This window comes from Zonotrichia albicollis, chromosome 4 (genome assembly GCF_047830755.1).
Source record: "Zonotrichia albicollis isolate bZonAlb1 chromosome 4, bZonAlb1.hap1, whole genome shotgun sequence".
NCBI lineage: Eukaryota > Metazoa > Chordata > Aves > Passeriformes > Passerellidae > Zonotrichia > Zonotrichia albicollis.
The window spans coordinates 45,475,892-45,495,383 of NC_133822.1; the positions used below are offsets into that span (position 1 = coordinate 45,475,892).

The 19,492-nt window shown below is 34.9% G+C and overlaps 1 protein-coding gene across 4 annotated transcripts in view; it reads left to right on the top strand.

The window, feature by feature from the left end:
* Window positions 1–19,492, top strand: part of PPP1R12A (protein phosphatase 1 regulatory subunit 12A) — a 113,025-nt gene that overhangs the window by 86,465 nt on the left and 7,068 nt on the right. For 2 of the 4 annotated variants that reach the window (XM_074539675.1, XM_074539672.1), the window contains exons 15-24: window positions 2,763–2,853; window positions 4,294–4,491; window positions 4,668–4,836; window positions 6,836–6,954; window positions 7,611–7,676; window positions 10,835–10,851; window positions 11,614–11,755; window positions 12,413–12,517; window positions 13,379–13,426; window positions 17,827–17,877. In XM_074539675.1, coding sequence (XP_074395776.1) covers window positions 2,763–2,853; window positions 4,294–4,491; window positions 4,668–4,836; window positions 6,836–6,954; window positions 7,611–7,676; window positions 10,835–10,851; window positions 11,614–11,755; window positions 12,413–12,517; window positions 13,379–13,426; window positions 17,827–17,877 — 1,006 coding nt within the window. Of the gene's footprint in view, window positions 1–2,762; window positions 2,854–4,293; window positions 4,492–4,667; window positions 4,837–6,835; window positions 6,955–7,610; window positions 8,025–10,834; window positions 10,852–11,613; window positions 11,756–12,412; window positions 12,518–13,378; window positions 13,427–17,826; window positions 17,878–19,492 lie in introns of those variants that run through there. The other 2 variants (XM_074539674.1, XM_074539673.1) reach the window with 2 other exon arrangements.

Below are 19,492 nucleotides of genomic sequence, written 5' to 3' on the forward strand. Positions count from 1 at the left end.
AGGTTCAAAATGTACTTTCTGTATCAGTGCCAGATATGTGTATCTCTGTATGTTCAAGGAGGTAATGAAGCTGTTCTTTATTACAGGAGGAAATCGTATTCCTTTGGTTCGCTTAAGGCAGCAGCATTTAAAGATTCCTTATAGAGGCCTAATTAGGATAGTCTGTTTTCTGTAGTCTGCCTTCCTACCCAAAACTGAGATGAAAAAACTTCTATGATAAGTGGGTTATGTTTTTATTATTCCCCACCATGATTCAGGAAGGGTCCACATGTGCTAACAATCAATTTCAATAGCTACAGCAGCCAGAACCTGCATTTTCCATAGTGAAATTTGAATCAAACCCAAAAAATAAAAAACCATAATTAACAAAATGTGTGTTTTCTTGAGAGTAATTCAGAGTAGTTCAAATTCTAGAACTCAAATGCTCTTTCAGTCTTATATCTAGATAGATAGCTATATCTATCTTACATAGCTGGAAAGGCAAGGAAAATTAGAATTAGGCTTTTGCTTCTTGTTTGCTCTAACTGGTGTGTGTATACTAATGTGCATATAGTACATATGTTTTAGATACCTGCAGTTGGCCTGAAATGCTGTGGTTTTCTCTGACTGGGCTGATTGTGTAATATACTGTTGCAGATGCATTCTTGATGGCATATTAGTATATCCATGAATCTTAGAAATCAAAATTGGAATAATTGCTGCATGCGTTTGAGAATGTTGTGCTCTAAATATGAGCACAAGCATATCTATCTGTAAATATACAGATAGATATATTTGTGTGTGTATCTACATATGTTTCTATGCACATGAAAAAATAAATCTATATTAAATATTACATGCTATATATTAAGTAATGAAGTCAGTTAATCTGTGTTTATCGACAAATTATATATTTAGAAAGTATGTTTACAAGACTTATTTCAAAGATAGTTGAAAGTGAGGAATAAAGTACTTTATTGATGAAGCACATAATGGTGCATTCTTTTAGAACAGCTGAAGAAGCTATATTCTTCATTTGACTTTTAGGATTGGTGTAGAGAATCAGGGAAGGAAATGACAAACTTGAGTCTTTAAGTCTTTGTATCATGAATAATGCAGAGTAGGTAGCTGTGTGTGGCACATGCAAGGGATGCTAGGGAAGAGCACTTTCTATTCTTGACTGTAGCTGCAATGTGCACCTGAAAAGTTGAGACTTCATTTTTTCTCAGTGCAGTTTAAAGTATTTCAGATTTGTTGGAAGGTAGGTATAGGAACAGCAGTTACTAAAAAGAAAGTTATGGAAAACAGTTTTGTAGCAATTTTAAGCCCTAAAGATGATACCTGCTCTGCAGTCAAGCCCTCCTAGGTAGGTGGTGGTTCAGGTCAGGTTAACTAAAGCAGCCTAATGGCCTAGAGTTTTTGGGAAATAGAAAATCAATCAAAAATGCTGCTTGCAAGAGACGAAATAAGGAAATCAAATTTACACAGTGTAGGTTTTTTAAGATGCACCATAAGATGGGATTTGTTTCAACACTTTTAAGTAAAGCAGTAAGTTGTAAGTATTTTAATGGGGTAGAGCATGGGTTGTAATCCATAGGTCTGTGTAAATGAAGTTTTTTAAATCTTACAATTGTTTCAGAACTCTTTTTAGTATGTGGGGATGTGCTAAGGCTACTAAATATATTCTATAGGTGAGCAAACTGCTCTTTTCATCCATAAATTACTTAGTTGTTAATAACTGATGGCATAATCACTAGCAAATTATTGAAACTTTATCCAGTGACTCTTAACTATTCTAAACTAATTATGTATAAAGAGAGACAATCAGAAAATGTTATAGAATCTGATCTAAAGAAGCCTCAGAGAGGTTTTAAGAAGCCTTTAGGCAACCTTTTGATTTTGCTTTTTTCAAATATTTTTTTTCACTTTTTTTCTAATTTTAGTCAATTTAAGGATTTAAAAGCTGTGTGAAATTATAGCAGCTTCCCAGAGTATTCTGCCATAGAAAATCAACAAATGCATTACAATCTTTTAGTTCTTTAATTATGGGTTTACATACATAGAAATTTATGCATTTGTGCATGTATCTATGTCCTGTTGGATTTTTACTTGTTATCTGGATTAGAGAATTTTTTAAAAAGAATCCGGACCTTGTATCTACCCTAGTACCCTTTTATCTTTGATTACGCTTACCTGCTTATTCTGCAGGACTGCTGTGGGTTTCATGAGGATTTATTTTTAAGCTCATTTTTTTCAAAGGGATTTGGATTACTCAAAGCGTGGATGATTGATGTGAATGTATGGTAACCACCTCCTCAGGGATTCTTAATTTCTAGTGAAATGGATGATACAATTAGATTTTCTGCATTAACAGTACATTTGGCTTTTTCTGAAACCTTATAAGTTATGTTAAAAGGTAATACATACACATATTTGATATATAAAAGTCTAACTGGCTGAATCTCTGAGGTCTTCTACCCCTGTGTTAGTAGAACAGTGATATACCAAATGAGCTGAAGTTAAATTTATAGAAAATGGTAAAAAGAAATCTAAATTCAGTAGGAAAACTGTGTATTTTACTTGAGTTCTACAGCTTCTGTCTTGATGAATAAGTAGATCAGTATGATGTGAATGAAATGTCTAAAATGTAATCTATCCTATATAGTTAAATATTTTCTTATGACTGCCTTTGTTTTCAGTTTGCATTGTTGGGGGGGTTGACCATTTAATAAATTTGTGCAGAAATTATCATGTGCCAATTTTGTTTGTAATTAACTCTTTAGATCATACCTCACTCCAGTACGGGATGAAGAGTCCGAGTCCCAAAGAAAAGCTAGATCCAGGCAAGCAAGACAGTCTAGAAGATCTACACAGGTATAGTATTACTAAAGCTTCTACATGTTTGAAAACATACCCGTAACATCATTCTTCAGAAGCAGGCATAGCATACTGCATTTGCATCCATTTCTAACCTTTTTTTCTGTGCAGGAGCTATTGTAGATAATATGATTGAGCTGATCAACATGGATAGCTAATAAGATTCTAATAGCTAATAACATTAAAAAAATATTTTTAATCTTATTTCTCTGGAGAAGGAAGCATACTAAAAGGGAGGTTTTTATTACGTGCTAATAATCTAGTATCTAACTGCATATCTCCTTGCAGCATTTCTCTCTCTGAGTTTTCGTGCTGATATATTTGGAATTTCTTCCCAGTTTTTATCCATATCTATCAGCAACTAGCACAATCCTGTCACAGGGAGCAATGTGGCAGGAGCAAAATAGGGTATCTCTAATGGTACTTAAATGCTCTTTGGGCAGTGGAGCAATTGCCAACCACTGTCTGCTGGCAAACTGAGAATAATCAGCAAACAGTCCCTGGATAAAACAGCACAAAGTACTGTAGCCATTTTCCTTTCCTGTTTTTAGGCTGAGTCCATAGCTACATTGCTTACTGATGTTGCTTTCAAATCTTTGCAGTTTTAAACCCCTCATATACTTCTGGTTAGCTTTCCAAATGAGAGATCTGTACTGTTTGATACAACTTCATTGTATAGGACCTATTTTTACTTCATAGCACTAATTGAGAGCCCTGAATGGTGGTCAGGCTACAGGCTAACTATTGCTGAATCCTTACAGTGAAGAAGCTACCAGGAATTACTGGATTAAACTTTATCAACACTCAAAGCAATTCAGTAACTCCTAAGATGCAAAGTTGGCTTTGAAGAGTAGATTACAAAGTGTTTTGAGCAATGTCTCAGTAAGGCATCAGCTGAAAACTAAAGTAGAAAAAAACTGTCTTCATAAAATTGTTTGCTTTCTGAGCTTATTTCAAAACTAGTTTATAGCCTAAAAATAACAAGAGACTTTTTAGTGTTGCTGACGTAAAAATCGAGTTGGAAGGAATTAATTTGTAAAGTATTAACCTTTCTGAAAATATGAGTATTATATTTTTAGGGTTCTTTCAGAAATGTTTACTATGCTCTTGATCATATTAAAAGCATCTATTGGATTCTTAAATTATTTCTATAGGATCTTCTATGCAATCTCTATCTACTATTTCAGCTAAAAATTGGCTTGCTGGAGAGTCTGTGGTAGATTGCATTACAGCAATTACTTGCCACAAATCAGAGTTTGGTTCCAAGATTCAAGAGGCAAGCTTATAGGTAGAATATGTAGGTAAAATTTATTTCTTAATAGATAGATTTAATTTTCTTAAGTTGAATATCTTCTTTAAAATATTTATGTAATGTGATCGTCTACAGTAATGTTAATGTTATATTTGACTGGTGTTTCCTGACTGCTGTTTTCCCAGGGCGTAACACTGACAGATCTTCAAGAAGCTGAAAAAACTATAGGAAGAAGTCGTTCCACAAGAACCAGAGAGCAGGAAAATGAAGAAAAAGAAAAGGAGGAGAAAGAAAAGCAAGACAAAGAAAAACAAGAAGAAAAGAAAGAATCTGAAACTAAAGATGATGACTATAAACAAAGATATTCCCGAACTGCTGAAGAGGTATTTTCATTATGAGTCTCTTTAGGTAGAGAAATTATATGAATCTTTACTCCAACAATATTATATTAATTTTGATAATACTGTAAGAATAATTTATATAGTTAAATGTTTTCATATCCCGTGGTTTGTATTCGTTAATCCTGGTAAATTAATTCTGACATTTTTCTGTTGAACAGCCGTATCATCGCTACAGACCAAGTTCAACTTCAACTTCCTCATCATCCACCTCTTCGCTCTCCACGTCCACTAGCTCTCTATCCAGTTCAAGTCAGCTAAACAGACCAAACAGCCTTATAGGTATAACTTCTGCCTATTCTCGGAGTGGAACAAAGGAAAGTGAGAGAGGTAGGAGTACTGTTTAGGAAGGAGTTTTTGTTATTTTGTTGACAAAGGACAGTTTACATTCCTATAGGTATGTCAAAATGCAGTGAGATACGTAAGACCACTGGGAATGTACCTTGCTCAAATCTTCTGTAAGAAATTTCAAAACTTTCAGAGAGGAAAAAAGATTTTCTGTCTTTGGTGGTGTTTCGTGGCCATGTGATTTTTTTCCATTGTTGGGTCACAGAAATTTCAAATACACTCCCATAAATACCCACATAGTGCTGTAATTTCTACTTTCACACAGTACCTGTAATAAAATGCTATATTTCAGGGTCTAAATACTTTCAGGTATTAAAAAGGAATTTTACTTTATTAAATAATTGCTAAATAACTCGGGGTTTGTTTCAGTCCTTCCACACTGAAGGACTGAAATGATGCTTTATTTCTTTAAGGACCTCTCAGGGTTGTATGAGCAGCTGGAAAAGGAAAGGGGATGTTTCCCTTTGCGGTTCAAATGTAACCAAACTTCTGCATGCTTTAACTGCTTTGTGTAATTTTAAACTGAGGATTAGATGCCTGATACAGAGATCACAAAATGTTCTCTGATGTCACAGAGATTTTGCCTTCATTTCAAATATGAGTCCCCTGCTATAATTTTGAGAGATGTTGTTCTTTGCCTGTCAAATGAGGAGCCTGTTAACAGTGTGATCTCTTTTCTTGGACTTGACACTGTTGACTTGAGAGAAATACTTTAATTCAAGTTATTGATCAGTAACTTCAGTGGGGTTTACTGATTGAAATTGATAATTTTGTTCTACAGAGGGTCAGATAAAATGATCCACTGATGAAATCTCCACGAACTGTATAGCATTATTGCCATATTCCCTAGGATGGTGATTTCTGAGGAAGTTACTGGGGCTGGATATACTTTCTGATTTTTTTTCCCTTTGTCCTAAAATGAACTGAAACTTGGATTATGATTCTTTTGTAATGCATGCTTACTCTAGGAATCTCATGCTAGATTTTTCTATGGAAATTGTTTTCATGTGGTAAATATTAGCTACCAGAGGTTTTATTTTTTTTTGAGTTACAACATTTGGAGGAGAAATACTCTATCATTTGAAATCCCAGAGGTAAAATCCTAGTTTATTAAATTTGGAAAGGTGTATGTTTACCACAAATATATTTCCCTTCTTTCCTATTTAATTTTTGCTTCACTCTACAGTGTTTATTTACCTCTGAAGACTAGTGATGATAGTTATTAATGATTAGTGATTCTTCTATCTGGACTCAATTCTGTGATTTTTTTATTTAATAAAAGAACATCAGACTGAACAAACTGCATGCTAATAAGCAAAGAACTTTGGTTTGGGCAGGTTTTTTTAATGGTTTTTTTCCACAAGTTGCTTGTGAACACATAGGGTAGCAAACACCATCCTGAGTTGTTACATCTATTTTCAATTGCCATTGTGTTAGTTTTAAAGAAAAAGGATACCTGTAATACAGTAATAATCTAATCTAGGAGGTCCCAATTTATTCTTCCTTACAGCAAAAATGGAGGGGATTGTGGTGAAAAGGAGGCATCTAAGAATGATTTGTAAAAGCTGGGGTTTTTTTAATACTGCATCCTTGATGTATGGAAAAAAAAGCTTGTTTGAGGAAGAATGGTAAAGGATTACCTTCTCTTCTTATGTACTTCTATACATCTGCTGATACAGATGTTTCAATTATTACATGGCAGTTTTGAAAACTGAATTGTAAATCCAAGTTGTATTGTATTACTCTTACATTAAGACATTCTGTTTAGGTTACTGATGTGAAATTAGTATTTACAGTATTTTAGAGCTGTGTGTTCTGGGGAGTGTATGTTACAGCAAACCCTGTATGTGGTAAGAAGCTCTTCAGTGAATTTATTTCAGGTAAAAAGAATTTATTGTGGGCATTTTAAAGACTGAGAAGAAGTATTTTAGAAAATTAGGTTGTGTTATAATTCAGTGAATGAGAAAGTTGTTCTTAACAGAAGGGAGCAAAAAAGAAGAAGAAAAGGAAGAAGATAAGTCACAGCCTAAGTCTATAAGGGAAAGACGGAGACCAAGAGAAAAACGACGATCTACAGGAGTTTCATATTGGACTCAGGATGTAAGTAAACTTCACTTGTAACAAAATGAAACATGTGTAGTGTACTCTTAAAATAGAGAATTGTTTAGAGTAATTCAGTATGTAACTCACTATTCTAGAAAAAAATTAAATATTCTTCGGTTTTGGTTTGATGCTTTCAGGAGCAAAATCAAAATTAAGTTTTTTCAGTTGATACTGCTAACCAGAATTCTAGAACACTGTAGTAACCATAACTTAATAGGAATTAATCACAATCTAAGGAAAAGAAATAAATTAATGAACAAATCTTTTCTGTTGCATGCGTACCAGAGATGTAAAAATGAGATTCTTGATTTGGCACATTGCGAGTAATTATGTATTTAACAACTTGAAGAACTGCTGTCAGATTAGAAAGGTTATATTTGATGTTTCTGACTATTCCTTTTCCCTTTTCTTTGTCACGGGATCCATATGTAATGTAAAAGCCAGATTTTCATGTGTCAAATGCAAAATGGTTTCATCTCCTTCTAGTACTGAAAATATGTACCTGTTTGAGAATTTTCTTCATATATCCTGTATATTCTTTGTGGAGTATTCTTCTGCTCTTATATTTTCATATTCAAAGTGTAGAATGCATTAAAATTTTACTAAGTTTTCAGCAGTTTTAATTATTTTTCCTCTCCTACCTCTTTCACCAGAGTGATGAAAATGAACAGGATCACCAATCTGATTCAGAAGAAGGAACAAATAAGAAAGAAACTCAGGTAATTTAAGAAAGAGAATTTGTTAATTAACTTTTAAGAGATACATTTTGTTGTAAAATTTTTTTACAGTTGAATTTATATATCAACAGTGGCCATAAGTGACCATTTTGACTTCCATTCTGATTGTGTAGAATTAGCATCCAGAAAATGGAGATTTAATTTTTGACACACAGGTCAGTGACATGATGCAGCAGGTTACTGGACCAAGCATTTGATTTCTGCCCAGCAAAATTTTTATTTCACCTACGTTGTTATTTTCAGATAAATTATGGCAAATTACTTACACACACGAATTAAAAGCTTTGAAAATTAATCCCAGTGCTGTCATTATTATAATTAAAAATAATATGCAAAGTTAATTTAAGGAAACACAAAAAATTGAGGAGCGCAATGTATGTAATTTCTTCAGTGAACAAAATGGTTTTCTAAATATCCTAAACAAGTATTATTGGTCTTGATAAAAAGTCAAGTGGAAATCTGTAGAATAGGCTTGATTTGATAGGAAAAGTTCTTGAAAACAGAAAGGTATTTGGCAGTGGGATGAAGAGGTGTTGAAAGGGATTAGTTATATAAGCTGAGCTATAAGAAGAATGTGTTTCTTTTGACCTAAACCCTGGAGTAGCACACTACAGAATCATGTTCATTACTTAGGAATAAACCTCAAGTGATATTTCTTTCTTTTTTTTTTGTAAAAGCTTCCATTACACATCTGTTAAATATTTTAGTTAAGAGACTCATTCTATGCCATTTTGGTTTGCTGTCTTTTTTATTTCTGTGCCACATTAACATAACTACATAGTCCTGTTTCCTTGCCTTCCACTGGTACATATCATTATCCTAAGGTCTGTAATTCACATTCTTTTCTATAGACATTAATTTTGGTAGAGCATTCTGTGTGGTGCTTCTGATAGAATTAATAACATTACAGTGAAATACTGCTAAATCAGTCCCAAAATCATGAATATTATTGAAAGGGCGAATGTGTTGGGCTGGAATGGTGGAGAAGTACAGAATTGACTGACCAATAGTTCTTGGACATGTGCACTTTTTGCTGTGTGCCTAGGGCATGAGAGTGGTGGTGAATGGAATTCTGTCCAGCTGGCACGTGATCATGAGTGGAATTCTGCAGGGTTCAGTGTTGAGGCCAGTCCTGTCCAATACTTTCCCATATGATCTGGCTGAGGGGATCTAGGACACCCTCAGTCAGTAAGTTCAGCAGGAGTGTTGATCTGCTGGAGGGCAGGAAGGCTCTGCAGAGGGCTCTGGACAGGCTGGATCAGTAGGCCAAGGCCAACTGGATAAGGTTCAATAAGGCCAATACTGGGTCCTACACTTGGGTCCCAACAACCCAATGCAGTGCTACAGGCTGGGGACAGTGGCTGGGAACTGCCCAAAGGATAAAGCAGCTGGGAATGCTGGGGACAGTGGCTGAACATGAGCCAGCTGTGCCCAGGTGGCCGAGAAGGCCAATGGCATCCTGGCCTGGATCAGCAGTAGTGTGGGCAGCAGGACCAGGGCAGGGATTGTGTCCCTGCACTTGGCACTGGTGAGGCCACACCTTGAGTCCTGTGTCTGGTTCTGGGCCCTTGACTGCAAGAAGGACATTGAGGTGCTGGAGAATGCCCAGAGAAGGGCAGCAAGGCTGGGGAAGGGTCTGGAGCACAAGTCCTGTGAGGAGTGGCTGAGGGAGCTGGGGCTGTTTAGCCTGGAGAAAAGGAGGCTCAGGAGAGACCTCTCTCCAGCTCCCTGAAAGGAGGCTGTAGCCAGGTGGGGGTTGGTCTCTTCTCCCTGCTAACAGGGACTGGATAAAAGGAAACAGCTTCAAGCTGAGCCAGGGAGGTTCAGGTTGGACATGAGGTAGAATTTTCTCACTGAAAAGGGCAGTTAAGCACTGGAACAGGCTGCCCAGAGAGGCTGTGGCGTCACCATCGCTGGAAGCATTCAAGAAACAACTGGACAGGACAGCTTTATGGTCATGGTGGTGTTCAGTCAAAGGTTGGACTCAGTGATCTTGGAAGTGTTTTCCAACACAAATGGTTTTATGGTGAAACACCAGAACAGTTTGCCCAGTTTTCTACAAAATCTCTTAATTCTCAGCATTATTGGTCTTGACAGAAAATGGCATTTTGTTAGAAGTGGTTAGGCTATAGCATCTGTATATAGTATCTGATATCTTTGATATCCTCTGTGCAGTAAATACACTTCAAGGTGTCAAAGGGTAAATTGAGCGTATTGTGGAGAATGTGGCTGTTTACATATGTACATTGAAAAAATACAGTTTTCTTCTATAAAAGGAAACCAAGCAAGCCAGATCAGCCCCCCTGGAAAACCACCTGTGGGGAAGGTTTCAGCCACTGCTAGGAGAATAACATTGGAAGACGTCCAGGTGATGATATGTCAGTAGAGTTTCTTGACTGAAATGTCTTCACTTAAGATTAGAATAATAATTGGGAAAAAAAATGAATTTGTAATGACCACTCAGAGGGGCAAAAGGTTTGTATGACTGATGTAATGCTCAGAGGACACTCCCTCACTCTTAAGTCATTGCTTTTAATTAAGTTTTGCTTGACAACAAAAAAGAGTTATTTTTTTATATTGCTTTCATTAATTCGTTCATTCATTCCAGGTGAATCCACAGGGACAAAATTTACTGTAATTAAGTCTAATAAGTACTTCCTTATGTTGTTGGTGTAGTAACTTGTTTCCAGTCACACTGTGTTGAAACAGCGATCCTGTATCTTAATATATTGTTTTGAGCTGAAGTCATTATTTTCAAAACATTGTAGCTGATGTTAAAGAAGAGAAAGAAGGAGCAGTGACTTTGAGGAACACTGTTCTGATGCCTTTCATAACAAGGAAGCAAACCCAGAATGCACCAAATGCTGAAATAACTCTACTGTTTAGGACACTCCAGACTTTTAGAGTGTTAATATCCTTGTAAATCATATTTTGTCAAGTGCATTCTAGCACATATTTATTTTCTTTTCCAGATATAACAAAATTGAAGCATGACACAGTTCAGATAATACAATGCTGGTGGATAGCTTGCACATTTGACCTAACTGATTAGTTGTGTTTGTTCACAGATTGTTATATATTTTAATTAAATTATTCACCAATCCATTCTTTTTCTCTCTTTTTACCTCTCCCCACCTCAGAGTGAGAGCCTTTCAAGGTATGTGCAATTTAAACAAATTAATTAGAATTGTTACACTTTCTGTCATTTCAAGTTGTTTATGTACAAATTCAGCTTTAATCTGGTGGTTGGATTGAGCTTTCAAAGGCTGTGATTTTATTATTTTATGTTCTGATTGGTGAAAATCTGTTAAATAAAGCTGCTCTAACACATGATTAGTGAAGAGTGAACACTGTGAAATTGCTCTTAACTTTATTAATGCAGGGTTTTATTGAGTTATTAGGATAAAGACTGCTAAAGATTTGTTTCATCAGCTGGTTCTGTTGAAATACTAGAATTCACAACAAATAGTTTTGAAATCCTTGTTGCTGTAACAAAACTTAAAATTCATCTAGGCCATTCATCTAGTGTTTCTTAAAGGCTAATATTAAACTAATATACTTTTTTTTAAAAATGTTATTTTTAAACAAAGAAGAATTAAGCTATCTAAGCCAGTTTTGAAGTATTTTAAGGCATGTAAATATTTGCTTGCATTAAATAATTTAATTACATTTAAAATATTTCTCTGCATGCATTACTCTGCAGACTGAGCAATTTGAAAACATTTTCATCCAGAATCTTAAAGTACTGGAGAATGTAAAAATGAAATTTGCATCAAATTAGGAAATGGTAGTCTAACAAAAATACCTAATTACATTTGGTTGTTTACAGCTGGGTAGCAGCAAACTTAAAACATTTGATACAGTCAGGGGTCTCAGTTTGGCTGCAAAGGCAAAGAAAAACCAGAATTTTCTTTTACAGATACGATTCGGGATCGCTCAGCATGTCTGCAGGCGATCGCTACGACTCAGCGCAGGGGCGATCAGCGTCACAGAGTTATCTTGAAGATCGAAAACCATACTGCAGTAGACTAGAGAAAGATGATAGCCCTGATTTTAAGAAGGTATCTGATTCAATAAGTTTGGTGCAAAAATAGGATTTCATTGCTGCTTTTCTTAAATTGTGTGAAAGTAGTCTCACATTGCATTCGAAATGCTGCCTAAAGTAACTTAGCCGAATGGAGAAGCACAGCAGCCACTACAGTGGGGAAAAATATACATTATGAAGCAGCTTCTGGCTTTTGTACTTTTCAAGGCAAGGGAGAAATCAGAGGAGCTGAGATACAGTCAAATTTTAAAAAATAATATGATAGTATTTATCATAAGAAGGTATTATTAAAACTGATGTATGTATATGTGAAGACTTTATTATGTGTTTGCCAGCTTACATAGATATGAGGTAAAAATATGTTTAGATCTTGTTTTAAAATAGAGGAAGAGTTTGTTGAAAAGTTTACTGTGGTGGGGTAATCTGTGGAGTCAGAAGAAAAAAAGATGGCTTAATTATGTGTAAGGTAAGTTGTGTGCTCCCTATACAAAGCTGTTTGTTTCTAGAAATATTTAGTAACAGTTCCTTACCATGCTTGCTGATTTTAAACATCATTATTTTACTTCTTAGACTGTTAATGTATTTTTAATTTTACATGTGCTTCAGTCATACTTCTGAAGTTTTTTGGCTAATCTCACCATTATCTGATTTTTTAACAAATATTTTCTCTTAGCTTTATGAACAGATTCTAGCTGAAAATGAAAAACTGAAAGCACAGTTACATGACACCAACATGGAACTTACAGATCTTAAGCTACAGTTGGAGAAGACCACTCAGGTTTGTAGAAAACAAAAAAGCATGTACTTAACCAACAATGTAGATAATAAACCAGAAGCACCCCAGCCTATGGGGTGCTCTTCACTAGGCATCAGCTTTGTTTTTTATCCAAAGATGGGAATGGAGAATTTCTCTCTAAAGAGAGAGGAGTGCAGGATTCTGGTCTTCAACTGTGAACAAAATATGAGACTGCTTCCTGCCTACTTAAGTAGTAGTGATTCTTGCCAGCATGTATCTGCATGCAGCTTTTTTGCAGGGTAGGAGTAAACATTTTCTACGCTGTGAAGCTTATATTCAAACTGACAAGTGGGACTGCTGGCAAATTGGCATAACCTGCCAGTTCTTCCTGGCTAGTTAGGTAGCTTATTTTGGAAATGAAGAGCAAATAATGCATTCCTGTTACCAATAACTGCTGTCAGATAACAGTGCTGCATACAGTTTCACAAGACACGTATACTGGAGTTAGATTTGTCTAAATTTGTCTACTCTTGCTGTAGAATGTTTCATATTGTCAGATCACATCACAATTTACGTGTACTTAATTGTCTTTGATGCATACCCTGCAAATGTTAGTGAAGAACATTTAAAAGATGCCAGTTTTGTAATGCTTTTACATAGAAATACTGTGTTTTTCCTGTTAGCCAAAGGCTGTGTAGTGATTAAATAACAGGGATGGTCACAAAAGAAGTGCATGATAAATCCAGCTTATTCTTTATTTCAGTGTTACTTCCCTGAACATACTTTAAAATGGTTTTGATTACATACTTCAGACAGAATATTAAAATGTCTAATTGATTTTTTTCATCAGTTCTGTGTTATGTCAAAGCACATGTCAGTGTCTTCATCAATTTTGTGTTTCAGAGACAAGAAAGATTTGCTGACAGATCACTCTTGGAAATGGAGAAAAGGGTGAGTTTCTTCCAAAGAGCTTTTAAATACTCCAAGCTTTGTTTTAGCTTGTTTTGCAACCCCTGTTTTGGATAGATTTTAGTAGGAACAGAAGCCTTTCGTATAGTTTGCATTTTTTAGAGGATTTGGGGATTTTAGGTTTCAAAGTGGCAATGAATGTGAGGTGGGAATTGCCTTTAGTTTGCCTGTTCGTTCATGATAACCAGTTTCTAAATTCTACTGCCCTCCAGGGATCTGCCACTTGTTCCATCTCATCCAAAACAATGTTGGCATCCCAGAGGGTTAAACAGATTCATTGTGTCTCATCTTTTAACACATTTCCAAGATTCAGAGAAGTTAATTTCCTCAGAGCTTTCCAGAGGCACCAATTATTGGTAATGAGATAGCTGTTTCTGCCTCAGAAACATGGGACCTTAAACCTGCTAATGATATAAAATTATCTTTATCTGCCTCTTTCCTTGCACTGTAGCTGTTTCCAGAGGAATATGACAGTGGGGTAGGAGGAGAAAGTAGAAGAATGAGTAAGCAGTGCAGGAAGAGGGGCATCAGAGTCAGAGACACTCCTCAACTGAATGGGAAAGAAGTCATGCAGTGAATTCGTATGTGAGATAGACTGCAGGAATTATTTCAGAAGTTGGACACCTGATAATTTTAGGCTGCAATTTTCATGCTAATTAAAATCCAGCCCTATAAAAGTTTAGTTTCATGGCAGTGTAAAGCAAACTACATTGATTTTGTGGTGGTCTTGGCTTCCTTCATGACTGTGAACACTATGCATTCTTTTCTTCTCACTTGATCCCGGAATGACACATTAGAGACAAACTGGAAAAGTTAGACTTTGACAATAAGAAGTGATGTGGTAAACATTTATTAATCCTTGGTAAATTTCATATTTACTAGCCTTTTGTATTGATTTTCCAATATTTTAGGTTTTAGTTATACAAAACAAATTTTCGTTACACAAAACTGTCCAGTAATAAACAGACTTTACAGAAGCACATGGAGATGTAGAAATGCTTTCAGGCACCTCCTGAAGATTCATTATATTTATCTTAATAGTCTCTGCACTTTATTGCTGCCATTTAGCACATATTTCTCTCTTTAATTTTTTTGGCATCCTAGTGTGGACAGTGATTTCATCAGTAGAAGGGTTTCAGCAGCAGTTAATTGGTTTCTAGCATGGCCACGCAAGTGGACATCTATAATTTAATAGACGGAGCCGTATCCATTACTGTGTGGGTTCATAGGCAATGCACGGAGTGCTGCATAGATAGACGTTATTTCAGTGTTGAGTTACTGCTTGGCTTTCTCCCAAAACAGGCCATTGCGTTAGGACAACTGGCTTTTTTAGAAAGTCTTGCACTTTTTTTAAGGCATTCGGTCCAACAGCAAAATATTTTTCAGAAATGTTATTTTCCCTAAATGTATTAGTATTAAATCTAGTGGATAAAATAATTAACTTAGTGATGTATGTTTGTAACTTAGGTGCTGTATGGATGAAACAGAGTTTACACAAAATTTGTACATCTGAATCTTGTTTATAATTACCCACTTCTTTTCAGATAGGAATTTAAATGAGGAATATATTTATGATTTTTTTTGTTGTTATTATTGTTTAAATCTGAAGCTTCACTTTGAATGTGACTGAAGCAGGATTCTCAGCTGCTAGTCATCAATAGCTGATCTCTAGAAATAAGCTTATTGAATTCAGCATTAAAAATAATTTTTAAAACACCTTTTTAGTGTGTAATGTAACAATAAAAATGTAAAAATTAAGAGAGATTGTAGACCTTTTCTAAGTATACTTCTCCATGTATATGACTTCACTAAAATAAAATATAAACCTAAAGACTTTTATATAAATTACATAGAGAGGAGGAGGGGAAAAGTAAAGTAGTGAGGAAAAATTGTAAGGAAAAAAAAAGCCAACAGAAAAAGAGCTGAAAGCATCTTTGAACTGTGATATTTTCCAGCTGAAACCTACCTTTTCAGTGAAGAATATGAGAATATATATTAGGCCTGGATTTGCACAGTAGTAAAATTCAGAAAATACTGGCTTTTAATTTTATTTAAATTCACCCTTCAGAAGTGGGTTTCCATGATGTGACTTTGTGATACATTGTGAATATTGTTCATTTGAAAACTGTTTACCAGAAAGGGATATTTCCATGGGGATGGGGGTAGAGATGAGAGCACATGTGCAAGGTCCTAGCAATACATGAGCAAAAATGAGGGTTTCTTTAACAACCTGTCACTCTGCCAAATAAGCAAACAGCCCTTTGCAGAATTCTGTATGACATGGTAATAAGACTTGAAACCAAAACTTAAACTTAGAGGTTTCAGTCTGGATGAGAAAGCAGAAAAATATAGGTACCTTTAAACAATTTCTTTCCCAAATTTAGAATTCTTCAGCTGGAAATTTGAATTGTGGAGAGGTGTATTTCTTTGTATTATTGATTATACAAATATATGTAGGCATATACATCTGGTTTTGCTTCTTAAAAATGGTATAGTGCTGGAGGGGTCAGTTTTTCATATGTGTATATCTGTGTATGTCTGATTTTTTTTCTTTTTTTTGTGAGTTACAAATGTTCCTTGACAGACCTTACAGAGTTGAGGAGTTACATAATAAAATTTTAGTCTTCATAGATTTCAAATGCTTTCTTTGAGTCCAGGAAATAATCAAATAAAACTGGCAAATCTTCTCAGTGACACTGCAACGCATTATTTCATTGGCATCCCTCAAACCAGTTCCTAAAAGAGTAAGCAGTTCAAGAGAAAGAGGAGCATAGCTTCAAATAATAGGGACAAAACAGTTCTACAAAGACTGTTATTCCTATACCAGTCTATTTGTTTATTTTGTATAATGTGAAGTATAAAAAGTCAGTTAAAGATTTTACTGAATAGGTTTTTATTGCTAATAGACAAGTTCAACGTGCTAGTTAAGCAAATGCTTTCAAAGTATTAAGAATTTCTAGACACCTGAGATTTTGAAATTTGTTTGATCATTCATCTCTTGGTAATAGAAAAAATTGTTGAATATTGCTTAATATAAGAACACATCATATATGTTATTTTGTAAAACTAGTAGGTAACAGATTAAATTATAGATATTGTAAGACAGTGTGGTATTTTTGTTAGTTAATTGCAGCCCGTTAACTCACTGGTACTTATGCTCGTTACAATCATTATAAAAAAAGTCTTATTTTGAAAGAGTTAAATACATTCAGTAGTAACAACTGCAGTAATATATTTATTACTTTGATAAAAATTAAAGTTGTTTGCTATAATGGGAAAATGTTGGGGTATAACTGCACTGTGATTAAACTAAATTCAAATGATTTATATCTGAAAGGTGTCCGGCAAGAGTCAGTATCTACTGGGCGGTATGATCTAACCAAAGTTTTACACACTCAGTCAATGCTGCTTGCTGTTTGCATAACACCATTGTATGCAGATGCATATGTCCACTTTGCAATAATCTGTTGCTTCTGCCTCTCACCCTCTGGAAAAAAATCTGAATGTAGAGTACTGATAACTGCAGCTGCTTTTAAATGAGATACACTGCATCGTCTGACACAGGAAAGCAAGCAATCAAGCTATAAACCCCAGAGTCTATTGCTCATCTGTTAGATGTGTTGAAAAATAGGTTTAAACAAAATAAAAATGTATCTGCACTGCAGACTGCAGTGTAGTATAGAAAACCCTAAGCTAACTTTCCATAAGCTGGCTTGTTATATAGTCAGTGTAATCAAGTTCTTATACAAAGGATAATTTCTCCTGTTTCTCAGGTAAAAAGGGAAATAAAAGGAAAATTAAACTATACGAGAAATGCAGAAAATATTCAAGAAACATTTTCTCAAGAAGCAGCTGATCTCATGTAACTAGATTTCTTTGGTACTGAGCTAAGTCCTATAGTGTCAGTTGTATCAACTGTTGCAGTTTGGAGTGTGGACAGATCCCACCGAGCTGAGACAGATGTTTCAGCTACCTTTGTTTGCCTGTGAAAACTTATGCTTTTGTGCTTGTATCTTTTAATATTCTTGTTTGTTTCTGATAATTTTCTGCATTTCTTGGATATTAAGGTCTTACAAAAGCCTAGCTCATGAAAAATAAATCCAAACAAGTTGTATACTTAAAACCTTTCTAAATTAGTGAAAAGGAAGGTGTATTTTTTGTAGGACTTGATATGAATTTCTCTGTCTTTCCTCTTTGGATATTAAAATTCCATATTGACCAAATTTCTATGTATCACTGCCGTCACAAGTTTTCTGTCCACACTATGCTTTTGGTTGTATGGTCTTTGAAACTTGAAGTATTTCACTGTTACCACAGTATTTACAAGCTGTAATTTTTAAAACATTCTGTTGTTCAGCATTAACACACATCTTCTGATTTAGGAAAGAAGGGCGCTAGAAAGAAGGATATCTGAAATGGAAGAAGAACTGAAAGTAAGTACATTAGTACACTATTAGTTACAAAGTGTATTACTATGTCAGTAAGACATGTAGTCTTACTGGTATTATTATTATTATTATTATTATTATTATTATTATTATTATTATTACTATTACTATTATTACTATTACTATTACTATTACTATTACTATTACTATTATAACAACAACCAGTATTACTGGTTTCTGTAATTTCACCAGAGAATAACTAAGTTACAGCTGCATGTCAGAGTCACTCCTGTCACACAGCTTGTAGCAAAGCTGTGCTCTGGCATAAGCAGCTGTACGGGTACAATTGCGAAGAAGGTGCTGAGTTCTAGGATTCTATAACATGGCTAACAAGAAACATTCAGAGGTGCTTAGGGTGAAACATATCTTAAGCTAATCAAGATGGAATAGCAGTCTACAATTTTGATGTGATACTCCTTAGTTTTATTTATAATTACTATTATTAAAATCCATTATTATTAAATAGTGGTAGCATATACTTGTATAGATATTTAAGCATTAAATGTTGTTTCAGTCTTTATCTCATGCTCTTTATTAATTAGATGGCATATTACAATGTTGATAGAAAATCTCCTGTTTGTGTAGTGTGAATCAGGTTTTACTTAACAAAATGCAGTAGGTAGATTTGAGCTGTTGATGAGTGATTGTTAGCATATTGATTTCTGCTTTTTTCACCTATGTATAAAGTGAATCTCAGAAGCAATATTCTTTTTTAAATAAATTACATTTCTGTTTGTTTGCGTTTTTGAACCAGTCTTTATCAATGTTAAACACTCTGATATCATTAAGAAGGGTGAGAATTTGGGTAGGTTTATTTTCTATTATGTCCTTTCATATAAACATTGCATATGGCCTACAAAATTCATAGAATTTAAGTGGAATGTGAAAATACCATTATTTTGACATTTGATATTTGTCAAATTTGTACTGCTTAATAAGAAGTTTCCTTTTAAGCTCATTTTTGAGCTCCCTCTGGTGCTTGGAAATGGCATAAACTTCCAAATACTTTTCATTAAAATACATACACCAGGTTCTGTTGAAGTAATTGAAGCTGACAGGCAGAACAGCAAATGTGATGCCTCTGGCTCCCTTGGATTCAGGCCAAAATAGTTTGCTGTGAGGCAGGACACAACGTCTGTGATTCCTTGAAGGGTCTTCAGAAGTGAAATACAGAAAAAACAAACTATGATAGAGGAAAATAATGGTCTGCCTAAGAATAGAAGACAGGATGTGAGCTTCTAGGGAAAGCAAGGCTTCTGATAAAAATAGAGAATACATATATATTGCTTTTTCCAAAAGTTTGCTTTCAATAAGCAAGAAGTGAAAGTTTTAAATTAAAGATGAAATATTCTTCCCATAGTTTGATGCATAGTTGTTTAAAAGTGTCTGTTAAACGTGTCATTATGTACAGGGTTTTGAATAGGAGATTCAGTTTGTGCAATTAGGATATTAAGTGAAGAATTCCAGGAATAGCTCTCATTGTTAATGCATCCTGAACTGTTTTGGAAAGCTGTGACTAATCACTACTGGTACTTAGATTGCTTTTCAAGAATGTGCCACTTGTTTGATGCTTTCCTTTCACAGCAGCTTATTTACTTTA